The sequence below is a fragment of the Orbicella franksi genome, chromosome 14 (genome assembly GCF_964199315.1).
Source record: "Orbicella franksi chromosome 14, jaOrbFran1.1, whole genome shotgun sequence".
NCBI lineage: Eukaryota > Metazoa > Cnidaria > Anthozoa > Scleractinia > Merulinidae > Orbicella > Orbicella franksi.
The window spans coordinates 9,224,747-9,238,390 of record NC_138158.1 but is presented as its reverse complement, the minus strand read 5'-3'; the positions used below and the strand labels follow the sequence as shown (position 1 = coordinate 9,238,390).

At 38.7% G+C, this 13,644-nt stretch overlaps 1 protein-coding gene across 2 annotated transcripts in view; it reads left to right on the top strand.

Moving 5' to 3' along the window:
• Positions 1-7,545, top strand: part of LOC145468434 (uncharacterized) — a 49,557-nt gene extending 42,012 nt beyond the window's left edge. For both annotated transcript variants that reach the window (XM_081452144.1, XM_081452143.1), the window contains exons 28-34: positions 161-784; positions 1,711-1,953; positions 2,158-2,349; positions 3,000-3,488; positions 4,078-4,263; positions 4,763-4,853; positions 5,820-7,545. In XM_081452144.1, coding sequence (XP_081308270.1) covers positions 161-784; positions 1,711-1,953; positions 2,158-2,349; positions 3,000-3,488; positions 4,078-4,263; positions 4,763-4,853; positions 5,820-5,985 — 1,991 coding nt within the window. In that variant the 3' untranslated portion in view covers positions 5,986-7,545. The remainder of the gene's footprint in view (positions 1-160; positions 785-1,710; positions 1,954-2,157; positions 2,350-2,999; positions 3,489-4,077; positions 4,264-4,762; positions 4,854-5,819) is intronic.
• The last annotated feature ends 6,099 nt before the right edge of the window (positions 7,546-13,644 follow it).

Below are 13,644 nucleotides of genomic sequence, written 5' to 3'. Positions count from 1 at the left end.
GTTGTATCAAGAGTTAATTTAATGTTGTTCTTGTTTACCGGGAGAAGAATCTTTGGTTGTTAGCCCCTTTTAATTTTGCTCTTATTTACTTATTATTTTAACTTGAACTCATGAATTTTATACACTCAATTATCTCCTTTCACTCGATTTTTTATGACAGCTCTTGGCGACAACTTTGATATACTGTTCAATCGCAAGACGTCAACAGACGTAGTAATTGTCGCTGACGAAGGAAACAAACCAAATTTAGCCAACATTTCCATAGCTTTCTGGCTGAATGCCGATGAGAATTACCACAATGGTACACCTTTCAGTTATTACGTGCCAGGCTCTCCAGAAGAAAGAATTGAGATCTTTTTTACGGACTCAAAACTTCAAGTCAAGGTCAAAACTGATTTACTTGACGTACCTTGCCGTATAATCGATGGTAATTGGCATTTTATTGGAGTAATTTGGAGTGGAGATCTGGGTATATTTTGCCTATACCTGGATGGTCAAGAACTTGATAGAGTTGATGTACCTACTGGTGCGTCTCTGGTAAGGGGAGGCTACATGGTGTTAGGACAAAAATACTCTTCTAAAACTGACAGGTACATTATAGAGGACTCCTACGCCGGGTTAATGCATCAGTTTCACATATGGCTCACCCTCGGAAGCACCAGTCACATGTGGAATGCTGCTCATAGGTGTGCGTGGCCTATTGGTGGCGATGTCAAGGCCTGGGTTGAATTCATATTTGGTTTAAAAGGCAATACCCAAAAGAGATTTCCTACGAGTTGCAAAGGTAAGCGAAGCGTTATCACAGGCCTAGTGAACTTGGGCTTCTAGGGGTTTCCTTGCCACTGTTGGTATCGCGACCCCAGAAAATGCCCTGGCCAGTCTTTTTCCCAAAGGTGGGGCGTGCTCCTTCTCGCATGATAAAACCATGCAAACGAAGATGTTTACGTTTCGCACACAAGTCTTGGCTACCGAGGAAAATGTTGTTGTGGCTTTAAGGAGGCGGTTTAGCCGATTTCTGGGGGATTCTTGTCGATGTGTGATGTTTTAATTGGGGTAACACTCACATGACTCTTCCTCTTTGTAGCGTGTCGAAAAAACCCCAGGGTTTTTTTTTGGGGGGGGGGATTTTGTCTGCCTCTGGTAGCTTCTGATATTTATTTTAGCACGTCCCTAGCAAACGTACATCAAACTTACGTACATCACAACTTAAGCAGTTGTGAAATTGAAGCCTGAAAAACACATTCAGGTTCGAACGGGATTCGAACCCACGCTTTAATTTTACTTCTGCCTAAGTTGTGTATATGACTGCGATGATCAATCATGTCTTCATATAAACTTTCTCATCAGGTATAATGCATTAAGAAGGGAAAAGGAGCTGAGCCAGACCGATATTGCATATCTTTCTACACATCTAACTTAAACAGAACAGCAGTTAGGGGCCTGGAGTTTGTTACCTTTGGTATTCCCCATCTTTCTCAGCTAGCTGTTATTTTATAGTTCCCTTTGCAGTCGTTCGACAACCAAAAAGGATTGTTTAGCTCCTGAGGTTTTAACATGTACGACTTTATTGACGACCGCAAAACCAACGTGACTGCAAAAGTAACCATTTGACATGAACAATGGTGTAATATATTAACTGAATAAAACTCCTTGATAGACAGGTTTAGCTAGGGTTACATTTCAATTTACACGCAAGATGTTTCTTTACAGCCCTGGAATTGTGTGAAAAGAACTGTTCCCATATAATTGAATGTAAAAACCGTACCGCAGACGAAATGGTTTGCAAATGTCAAGTGGGATATACAGGTACACATTGTGACACCAACATAAACGACTGTACACCAGGCTCCTGCGTCCGTGGAAAATGCATAGATGGCATTAACTCGTACAGGTGCGAATGTCCCAAAGGATTTTGGGGAAGCCGTTGTGAACAGGCTATCAACGATGAAAAGGGTAAATAAGTTGTCCATTGTCATTTGTTTGATAGTTAATCGTAAATCCTTACACGTTTCAGTTAAAAACCTTTTATTGTCAAGTTTGGTTCTCTCTTCTTTATTTGTTTCAAACACATTGCATCTCGTCTGTTTCAAGTTTATCTGTTCTTATGTTTGTCATTCAACTTTACATGAGCTTGGCAATTCTCTTTTTCCTCAACAGAGTGCGAGCCGATGGATGAGCCCGTGAATGGATACAAACGGTGTATGAGTTACTCGGGAAAGCAAGGATGTACACTGGGCTGTAAAAATGGAATGGCATTTTCCAGTAGCGCTGTTATCGAATACGAATGTGGACCTGATACAAGTTGGAAGTGGAACGGAGAAGTCATCAAGAGTCTTCCTAAATGCCTTCGTAAGTATCTAAATCTAGATTCTATATGCTCTGTTGTAGTCTGGAAATCTGTTGATGACCTAAATCTTTCCTGCTTTCACGTTAAGGCCAGACTAGACTAAGGACCAACATGTCTGGTCAACTAAAGCCTGGTTATAAAGTGTCAGCGTAGTGAGTTCGTAAATTAGCCTTATATCAATTTTTATTTCATAACTTAGAAAATTACTGCACTGTGATTGGCTCAGAGCAGGCAAATTTATCATTTTTTAATTGTACTCGCATTCATATGATTACCTATATAAATTAAGCCTTATATCAATAAATTAATATCGTAGAATATCAGGACAGTACACTTGTGATTGGCCAATTGCAAATTTGAATATGGTGATAGGTATAAATTTAGATGTAAATGCTTAAAAAACCCTGAGGATTCAACAAGTGCAAGAGCATGATAATCCTCTCTGGGATTCAGCTTTTTTTTTTGTTTTCAGAACCTTCTTCAGTAATGGGAATTTCTCATTCTGCACGATTACTATGATGAACTTCGGTTTTTACAATTGAGCAAATCTATGATTTAATATATACGCAGGCTCCCAGGTTAGAAAGGAAAGGAGTTGTCCGGCTAAAGAGTTCTCTTTTAGCAATTATTACTACTGTTCTATGCTTTGCAGCATCGTCCTCCCCGCGGGAAATGCGCCAACGTATATCTTTGCAGTTTCCATTAACGCAGACATGTAGAACGAAAGAGCAGTTCATGGAGATAGAAACATCCTTCCGTGAAGCATTCCTGCAAGCAATCAGACCAGTACCGGAATACGAATGCTTTGAGTCTGGCTTGTGCAGTATCGCAGATGTAAAGGTATCTGGTTGTGAAAGTTTTACTGGAGGTAGAAAGAAACGAGCGGTTGGCTCCGACTCCATTACAACGATAGAGTGTACAGTGATCTTCAGGACGTCTAAGAGAAATGCATCGGCACCAAATGCAGCTGAAAAGGCAGGCTCGGTGGCCTTTCAACTACAGTACGTAGTTTCCATGGGGCAGTTCACCATGAACATCAGTGAAAACGTGTTAGTAGCAAGGCAAGGATCGCTGCAGCATTTGTCTTCCGAGTTCACTTGTGGTTTGGGCTATTTTATTGACATTGGGAATAGCTCGTGTGGTAAGTGGGAAGTAAAATATTTTTGGATTCATCAAATCTTTGTTGATCCGTCCTGTTAGGACCTTCGGGACCTTCGGGGCTATGATTGGGGCTCTGATTGAGACAGCAAACCCGAAAAATTTTAAGCTAAAACAGCTCAAAGAATCATTGACACCCTAATGCTGCCCCATGCACCTCGTAGAAGCCTTAGCTCTGTACCAACTCTTCATAGCAGTCCTGTAGGTTATGTTGGAAGTTTAACTAATAGTGCTTTCATCGGAGTTCAATCATGGCACCTTTATCCGTATGGATTTGACCTGGCCAAGTCTCCTATGTGAACGTTCTTTGGGCTTTGACAAGGAACGTTAGTCTTAGAATCACCGTATTAAGTCATTTGAAATAGTACCAAAGGTTTTAAAACTTGAGAATTTCAGCTACAACAAAACATACAATGAAATGAAATAAAGGACGGGAGCAAGGGAGGACGTAGTAAAAGGGAGGAAGGAAGAAATGAAGAAAACAAGGGAGGGTGTAAGAAAAGGGGGAAGAAGCCGAAGGAAGGAAATAGTGACTGGTTTACCTTTACGTCATTTTTTTCTTTATTACATAGTTGGATGTCCCCCCGGGTTCTTCTTGGACACATCAACCAAACACTGTCGTGAGTGTGATATTGGTAGTTATCAGGACACAGAAGGTCAGGTCAGGTGCCAATCCTGCCCATCCGGATACACAACTAAAAGCAAGAACTCTGATAGTGTAGATGACTGCTATCGTGTTAAAGCGGTCGGCGACGAAGGTAAAAAAGGTTCTTTTTGTTTTTTATTTGTCTCATAAATACATGGACAATTGTTCCTCGATGCAATTCTTAGATATTGTAGTTTTGTATCCTTCAGCTATATATGTATGTGGAGAAAAGAAGATCTTATCCTGTTTAGCCTGTGGAAGGGTTGGAGCACGACGTTTCTGGGGTGATTTCAATATATTCCTACAAATTCAAGTAGTATTCAAGCTATAGCCTGCAAACTTTATGACTCTTGTTAAAAATTTTGCGTGTCAATTGATTGATCGCGTGTTTTGAAGTTTCCATGGCAACCATGGTTTTAAAGGGTATTTTACCAAGACTATAGATGGTTAGTTACAGCACTGATTCTAAGATATTTGATTTTTCTTGTTGTTGTTGTTTTTATTAATTTTAAGACGCATAGATTCCTCTAGATAATATAAGGCCGATTCTTGATCTTTCAAACTTTATTCCTGTTATAACTATAATTGAAGTGAGTTTATTTTTCTTGCAGAAGAAACCTCCAAGAAAACCATGCAAATAATTATTGCGCTGTCTGTTGTTGGGGTTATATTAATCGTAGCCATTTTCGGCGTGTGCTACTGGTAAGTAATGATGTTTTTTTTTTTTTCGCAGAGAACAGTTCAGCAAGTTCTACATGTTACAAAAAAGAAAAAACAGCACTTGCGGATCTAGGCTAGGCCCCTATATATCTTATAGTTGAAAACTATGTAATATGGCCCGGAAGGGCTGAAAGTTTTTCGTCTCCTCTACCCACCATGCGCTACTTACTTATAGATTACGCCCGATTTGCTGCCTTTATTATAATAGTAGGTTTAAAATGCCATTGCTGGGAAATTTATCAACGTATTTATTGACAGGTAGTTTTCTCCGTACGTTTACACTTCGAGCAAAACTGGCTTACTTATTGAGAAAGTGTTGTTATACCCTTACCAGTGGCGGATCCAGACCTTTAATTTATTTGTTCACTAAACAATATTTCACTGAGCGAGTGGGTGAAGTCCACGACTTTCAAGGCTTGTTTTTTACAAAGGCACAGGCGCAGGCATAGGCACAGGCAGGCACATGCACAGGCATAGGCAGGCACAGTCACAGATACATATGTAACAATAAAAGGTGACAATGGTCTATAGTTTGTGCATGGAGGTTAATAGAACCGCGAGGTTATCGAGTTAGCCTCCATCTCGTTTGAGTAAACATAAAAAATCATGGGAGTAGAAGGACGAATTACTAAAGGAAAGAGCTAGAAGAATTGTGCAAGCTTACGTTTGATATTGCTGAGATAGAACAGTTTTTTACACTTTTGGAGAAAGCAAATTGATTTAGATCTTTAAACTTGTATGGTATTTCTTGCCAAAGATCAATGGCCTTAAATGAGATCATTTGTTTGCCAGTATTTGTTTTTACTCGGAATTTGTGAAGATTTTGATTGGCCGCATACCTGGTACAGGCACAGACACAGGCACAGGCATTGGCATTGGCATAGGGAAAACCAGCCTTGGAAGCTATTTGCAGCTCTTAACGTTGGGTGTTAATTTTGTATGTTTCAGCGTAATGTCTCGTCAAAAGAAAGGCAAAACAGATGAACTTACAAGGCGACGAAGTCGTGTCAATAACATATATGTCGACTACCCTGGGAGCAATCAGGGATTTGTCAGCAGTAATTTGAAGCTGGAGAATATTGGTAAGCCAAGCCCGAACGTGGAGATGAACTAGTGAAATGAAGTTCTTCTTGACCATTCTACTGATGTGGTTTTGGAAGAACTAGCAGAAGCTCCTTATAGTGTTGCAGAGGTTACTCTGTCCTGCACTATTGCACTGTTGTAAATCAGTTAAATGTCGATATATTTTGCTGCTTGTACCAAAATACTAATTTTGTTGATTATTTTTTTCTATACACGTGCACTATCACACAATGGCCATGTCCTTCTATTAGAAGCGCCTGCAGGGAATCATGGTAGCTGTATTCATCAAAACAAATATCCAGTTCAAGTTGATGAAGACAACTACCATGATTCCATGCAGGCTTCTTTCTTAAAGGGAATTGGCCATAATGCATCAACTAAAAGTAATCATGCGTTTTGGAGGTTTAAACCATACTCAGGCGCGGCCTGGAGATACACAATTACAATTTGTAGCGTACTATGGTACGTTCTACCCCTACAAAACCTGTCAGCGATATACACTTGTAGGCAAGCAAAAAGAACTATAGGAAAAATGCATTTTTCAAGCAAGCAAAACTACATGTGGTAAGCAGTCTGTGAATTGTCTTTTCTGGCGAAATAAAGTTTTGGAAAGCAATCATTTTTGAGGCATGTGCAAGCCAAATCAACACATAAGGTAGAGGAAATTTGACGAGAGCTGCAACCTAATGCACAGTTTATGTAAATGAGTCAGGCTTGCAATCAAGAGCTGGGCGTGTACATGTTTCAATTAAGCACTTTGAGACTTATAGACACTCTCACAGTGCTCTCGCAGTTTAGTGCTGTTACGAGACTTTTCGTAGTTTCTTAGTTGAGTCGAGTCACCTCGATAAGTTTGCTTTTGCCTAGTCAAGTTTATTATGTAATGCAACATAAAATTTTACTTAGCAAACATATTGTTATGGCACTCAACTGTAACACTGTATTAAAAGGATGTAAAAACGTTGGAAAGGAAAGCTGTACTAAGTTCAATTAAATATCCAGTTGAAGCCAGTTAGCATCTTCCAGGGTCAATTTCTAACTGCTGCTTCGTAGAATAATTCTATACGTATAGCGTTTCAATTTGTTTTCATGCGGTCAATATTAGAACGTCGAGAGTTTTTAACTTCTCAAAGAAGGTGTTTTCTTATATTTTTGCATTCAGTGATTTATATACTTAATAGTGAGATTTAACGCAGCGCACGCTTGCACAAATTGTATTACACTGTCTTGAAGAATAAATTGTTGTTGGAGCTAACTTCAACTCTCAGTGTCTTCTTGACTTTTGTTAAAAGCCATTAGAATGTACGCCAAGTTTTGAGACACCCCGTCTTTTTTTGCCAACAATTGGTCGTTGTCTTCAAATTTCCCTCAACTATCCCTCCCCCTTCCCGTCGCCCCCCCAACACACACACACACAATGTTGATGTGCATCAGCCACACTCGGCCGGACATTCCCTCAGAGCTAGCTAATTGGCTGGCATTTAGTCCCGGCATTTAGTGTGCCAAAAATGTTTGATCTGGATTGCTGATATCGAGAAACAATGAGGAGATTCTGCTACCGTAAGGGAAGTGGCATGTTCTAGTACTCAGTTCTCACCGTGCTTTTAGTGCATTTTCGATAACGGACAGTTTTTCAGATAAACCTAATCTACTGATTTAACAATTTTATCATGAGCTCGATTTCTAAAACGAATAGAACGTTTTTGTCGAGGAACTATTGGCTGATAGTTGCCCGAGGAAATTTGATGTTCTTAAAACAAATATTTGCTCGAGAAGAGAAGCTTCGAGCATAGGCCTACGAGCACGTTTGGCCTTGGAGGGGGGGGGGGGGGGGCGGGGGGGCGGGGGCGGTGACCTTTTTGCCCGAAAAAAATACGCAATGCCGGAATGCGTGAGTGTTGAAATCGGGGTGCAAACGCACTCAAAATGCGCGAAAAACGAAAGCACTCAGAAAGATAGTTATATTAAAAGCTTGCATACTATCAACAGTCTCAATCTAGTAAATCTAAAACTTATTAAAAGAAAAAGTTCTTCCTTTTATGGCGTTCGTTAAGCGATCGGTAGATCAGCAACATAGACATAGGCCGTCTGGACGACCGTTACAGAAGCTTTCCTATTTTCGAGACGAGCGTCTCGACATACTCGCGACGTTCAAAGAACAACACGAGGCATTGCTAGAAGTCCTTCGAGATAGTATTGTTTTGGCTGCAGCAGACTTGCAGCTTACACTGCAAGCCTTCCATGAATTCAGAAGCCACGTAAACAAGATGGTAAACAACATGGAAGTACTAGAGAAACACTGACCTCCAAAGAAAAATTCAAGAAAAAAAATGAAAACACCCCATTGTTAAGACATTCCAAACGGCTCTTCTCAGAGCTTCCACAAAAACAAAAGTCTTGGTCAACGTTCGCTTTGATTGTGTCCTTGTTTTGTCGATGGAAAATTGGGAAAGGAAATAATACCCTTATCGTGGATTTCCACGATACACATTTAACCGACTCGTAGCCAACAGAAAACCCCCGGTCACTCAAGTCATTTCAGTCTAAGTCCAATTTATTGCAAGGCAAATGTCAGAGAAAGTAGCTTACAAGCCTTGAAACCTAAAAGAGAAGGCCGGAAAGGAAAGGACTGATTACCATGGTGTTTTCGGTGCGCAACGATACTTCAGATCAGTAGCAGATACGAATGGTACCCTTACCACGGTACTACTTTAGGTAGCAACTCTTTTTTAGTATATAAGAAACCACTTGACCGCCTACAGAGCCCCAGTCGGACGTCTAATAACACACAGAGAGATAAAAGGAAGGAACCTTTTTTACGAGTTTTGGAAATAACGCCAACAGCATTATTTTGTAATGTTTTCTCTCAAGAATCGTTGCCCGAATCATGAGCGTTTTGCGCGAAAAATTACGTAATTTCCGTAGCTGGGGGAGCTGCAGGCCCCCTCGCCCTCCCCCCCCCCCCCCCAGCTCGTATGTCTATGGCTTCGAGGGCGAATATGCTAGTTTTAAGAACATCATGAAATTCGTGATAGAACGCTAGTAGATTTATACTAATGTAATATAGCGCTATACTCTCAGTAGTAGTAGAGAGTGCGCATTTGCGGCCTCTTAAAGTACTAGTCAAATACTAGTCGAGTGCTAGCCAAAATATAGCTCATGAATAAAATGCGCGGGAAACTTCTTAATTTATGTGGAACATGTCCGGGTAAGTAAGTAAGCTTCGATTGAAACACGAAGTTTATCAATATTTGCAACTAGAAACGACAGCAAAAAACGCCATAAACGCCACTTTTTAGTCGTGGATACGCGAAGCGTAGAAAGGACTATTGTTATGGGGCAAAATAAGCAAATGTTCACTCACTCAAATGTAAACTTTTAGCTGATAACATGGAGAGCCTGGGCACGAGTTTCTCGAAGACCTCCAAAATTGAGAGCGGCCATTTTGGTTCTTGTGTTTCGCTTTTGTAAATATGTAGTATTTTGCCTGGGGCTTTTGCTCACACGTAGATGAAAGCTGAGAGAGGTATTTATGACTGTGGTCATGTATCGGTCACAACAGCGCGGCCGGCGTGGTCAAAGAATTGTTACAACTGAAAGGCAGGAAGTGAGATCGTGTTTACTAAACGTGGTTCATAGCTTTTTTCTTGTATGGCTAGAGAATTTGATGGTTTTCCTCACGCTTTCTCTCCTTCTAAAGTCCAAGGTAAGCCTTAGGTGGCCTGTTTCTGTATTGTACTTTTTTATGTACACATTGAAATTCTAGCGCTGCCCGTATCCTAAATGCGAAACCCGTGATTTGATTATTTTGTATTTTCAAATAAGCTTACTTCAAGCAAAAAATTCAAATTGCTTAATCTTTTAATTTTGTTGTTCTTCACACTATATTTTTTTCTGTGTTCTACACAGTTCGACCAGAGTGAACATTTCTTCATGAATGGTATAAAAGTCAGCATCCACGCTCGAGTAAATATGCTGGCTAAAATTTTAGTGATGGATAGACAAATTAGCATCCAAGAGACTGTGTAGATCTTCTTTTTTGCGGGAGAGATTTACAGTCCAATCATGTCAAACACACTGGTGATGTATGTATAATCTTATTTTTGTTTTAGAAACGAGATTTGTAAACAAACTTCTGAAATCAAAACTTGAAATCATATTAATTATACCTGTTAACAATCGTTTTGAATATTTCTGCATTGCTAGTGAAATTAACACAAACAATTGCCAAGATAGGGAAAAACAATGTGATTTCTGTTTTCACGAAAGAAAACTATTGCTATATTTAGTGTCCATTACTTTTTAATTTGTATTGCATCAAGCTGAGGGAACTCTAATACAGTAAAAACCCACATACAAGTACACATGTTTTGGGGCTTCAGGCTGATTTTGTTCTTTTATATCGGGCGTTTTCTGCAAAATCAACCTGAAAATGTTCTTAAGGTGTTCTTAAAATTGTTTCTAAAAATTAAATACTCCATATACTACCAACAGATGAAATCAATGTGCAAGCACAACATTTCAATTAATTAATGGATAGCACATAATTATATTGATCTACTTAGTACTGTACTTAGTACTATACTCTAGTAGGTTATTGTAATCTAGCTGGCAGCCAATTTTCATAAGAACAATTTTCATATTTCAGGCTGAATGTGTTCTTATGTATATGGTACTTTTTTGACCAAATTTCAGCCTGAGTGTTCTTAATCCACTTGTTCTTTTATGCGGGTTTTTACTGTAGTTGACTCAAGGTGCACTGCAGGACTTATGACAAAAAGGTAGGGATTTTAAACACTCATTGCTAATTTATCCACGAAAAGAGAAGTAGTGAGTCTACTGTAGTTATGTGAAAGGGGTTTCAAGTTTAAAGCTACATGTATATGAAAGGGTAACCTTTTCTGAAAAAAAAAACAAAAAAAAACAAAAAAAAAACACTATACAAAAGGGAAAGTATGTTGACGTTGGAGTAGAGCCTCCTTGTGTAAAACTTGGTTAGGTCCATTTTCCCTCCTCCTGGGCGTAGTCACATGGAGTAACATGGAGAAAATTTATATATGACTGTAAATGAAAACATCCCCTTCACTTTGGGTTCAAATTCAAAAACAAAATTGAACTTTTTTGGTACAAGATGTAGCAGGGATTTTATGGCAGAGTATCATTTTCAGCCAAACCTTTTCAAGTAGCCCTTTCTGGGAGGAATACTGAAAACTGTTTGAAATGATTCTTATAATATTTGCAGAAATACTTTTCTCTCTATTCCCATTTACCAGCTAGCTAAAATCATGTTTTTTATATTTGCAATATCTAGATAACAGCAGACATGTAAAGATTTTAAGGAAAACGACCAATTTTTTAAGTTTACAAGACATGTTTCGATAGAACTTCTGTCATCACCCATTTCTTATTAGCGGTTCTTTCTATGACCAAATTGAGGGTGTGGCCATGGGGTCTCCCCTTGCTCCCGTATTAGCCAATCTTTTTATGGGGCATCATGAAAAACTATGGTTGGAAAATTTTCAATGCTCTAAAATTTTATTTTATCGTAGGTATGTTGACGACACTTTTTGTTTATTTCACTCGGAGCACGATGCTGTTATATTTTTTGACTTCATGAACTCGAGGCACCCCAACATAAGGTTTACTATGGAAATAGAACTTAATCGCAAATTAGCCTTTCTAGATGTTCTTATTGATAATAGTGACACTAATTCTTTCCTAACTAGGGTTTACCATAAGAAAACCTTTACTGAGTTATTAACTAATTATTTTAGCTTCACCTCGTACTCATACAAAGTAGGTCTCATTAGGACTCTTGTTAACAGGGCCTACAAGATCAACAACACTTGGTTGGGGTTACATGAGGACATAACCAAGCTTACTGAAATTCTCAAAAAGAACTTTTTCCCTACCCATTTAATTGAAAAAGTGGTTAACCATTACATCACTGGGACCCATAGCAATCATTGTCCCCGTGGCTACCCCCTTACCACCTCGCCCACGTTTTACTTTAAGCTGCCGTACATAGGCCATTTTTCTGTCATCACTCAGAAGAAGATTCGACACTTAATCAAGCGCTATTGTAATGATTTAGACATCAAATTGGTTTTTTCTTCCTTTAAGATAGGTAACCTTTTTGGTGTGAAAGACCCTATCCCTGGCAGGCTTCGTTCACATGTGGTTTATAAGTTTACATGTGCAGGCTGTAATGCCTGTTATGTCGGCAAAACCACCCGACATTTCTCCACACGCGTACGTGAACACTTGGCCGTTGATAAGACCTCTCACATTTTCAAACATCTTCAGAATTCTGAACGTTGTCGCTCATTGTGTTCAACAGACTGCTTTCATATTTTAGATCACGCCACTACCAGCTTTCAACTCAAGATAAAGGAGGCTATCCATATTCAAAAAGAACTACCTTGCCTCAATCAGCAATTACACCATGTAAATCTAAAATTATCCTTTTAATTTACACCTTTTCATGTTCTTTTGTTACTATTTGTCTTAATTAGCATTTTTGTCTACTTATTATTCAACTTGCTTTGTAATCATTCAACTGAAGATGACAGAAGTTCTGTCGAAACATGTCTTGTAAACTTAAAAAATTGGTCGTTTTCCTTAAAATATTTGCAATATCTTTTAATTATTTATTCAACTTTGCCTAACTAATTAAAATACTTATATACATAAATTTTTTATTATTAGGCAATTATACAGTGGATCCCTCGTAATATCAGTGTCCTACCAAGGTAAAATTGTGCAAAATATTCTTGGCATTCTCAACCTGATTGTCTTAAAATTAAGAATGTCAAAACCATGTGACATACTTTCTGCATAATTACAATGCAGCCTTTTCGTAATGCAACACTCGAATGTTAACTGAAGAAGCACTACAACCAAATTACCTTGACTTAAAATGCACTGCTGACTCACTAATATTATACACATTATAACCCACAACTCTGACTGGGTGTCAATTTGAGACTGGTGAACTCCCATTTAATGGCTCCCTTGTGCAGCAGACTGTAGAAATCAATTGATACTACATGAACAAGTTAATATAATAATAATTATTTTCTAAAGCCAATCAAAGTTAATTAATATATTCCATTGTAAAATTTATAAGCAGTCTGTATAAACAGCCTGTAATTTGATTTTTGTTTACTTGCTTTAAGTCACACTGCAAATGTACTACTTGAGCTTTCAAAATGGGTTTCAAAAGTCCATTCAAAAATTATCAACTACAAATTAATTATAGATCAAGTAAATGTATGCAGCCAATGTATCCATGACCTCTTCATAGTTTCCTTCGATTTAAACCTAGCATGTGAACATACTGTTGAAAACAGTGCTAGAGACGGGGAGGTCATATCAAGTGATTTGTTATGCCTCGAGGCATTCCTGTTCGTGCTTGTTATGTGCCAGTTGCATTTACCTACAAGTTCATTATTATGAAGTGCATTGAACATATTCCAGGACATTCTGTGCGGTTGCAGACATATTACACCATCATCTGAATTAAAAATCATGAAATCCAAAAAGGTGGATCTGAGATGGTGGGTGACACCAATGAAATCATTTTTGCGTCAAATGACATCATCATTCCATGTTGTAGGCCACTAGGAAATAGTTTTGGACTGCCAAAATTCATCCACATTTCATTGTCATTGCTTTTTTACCCTAGGAG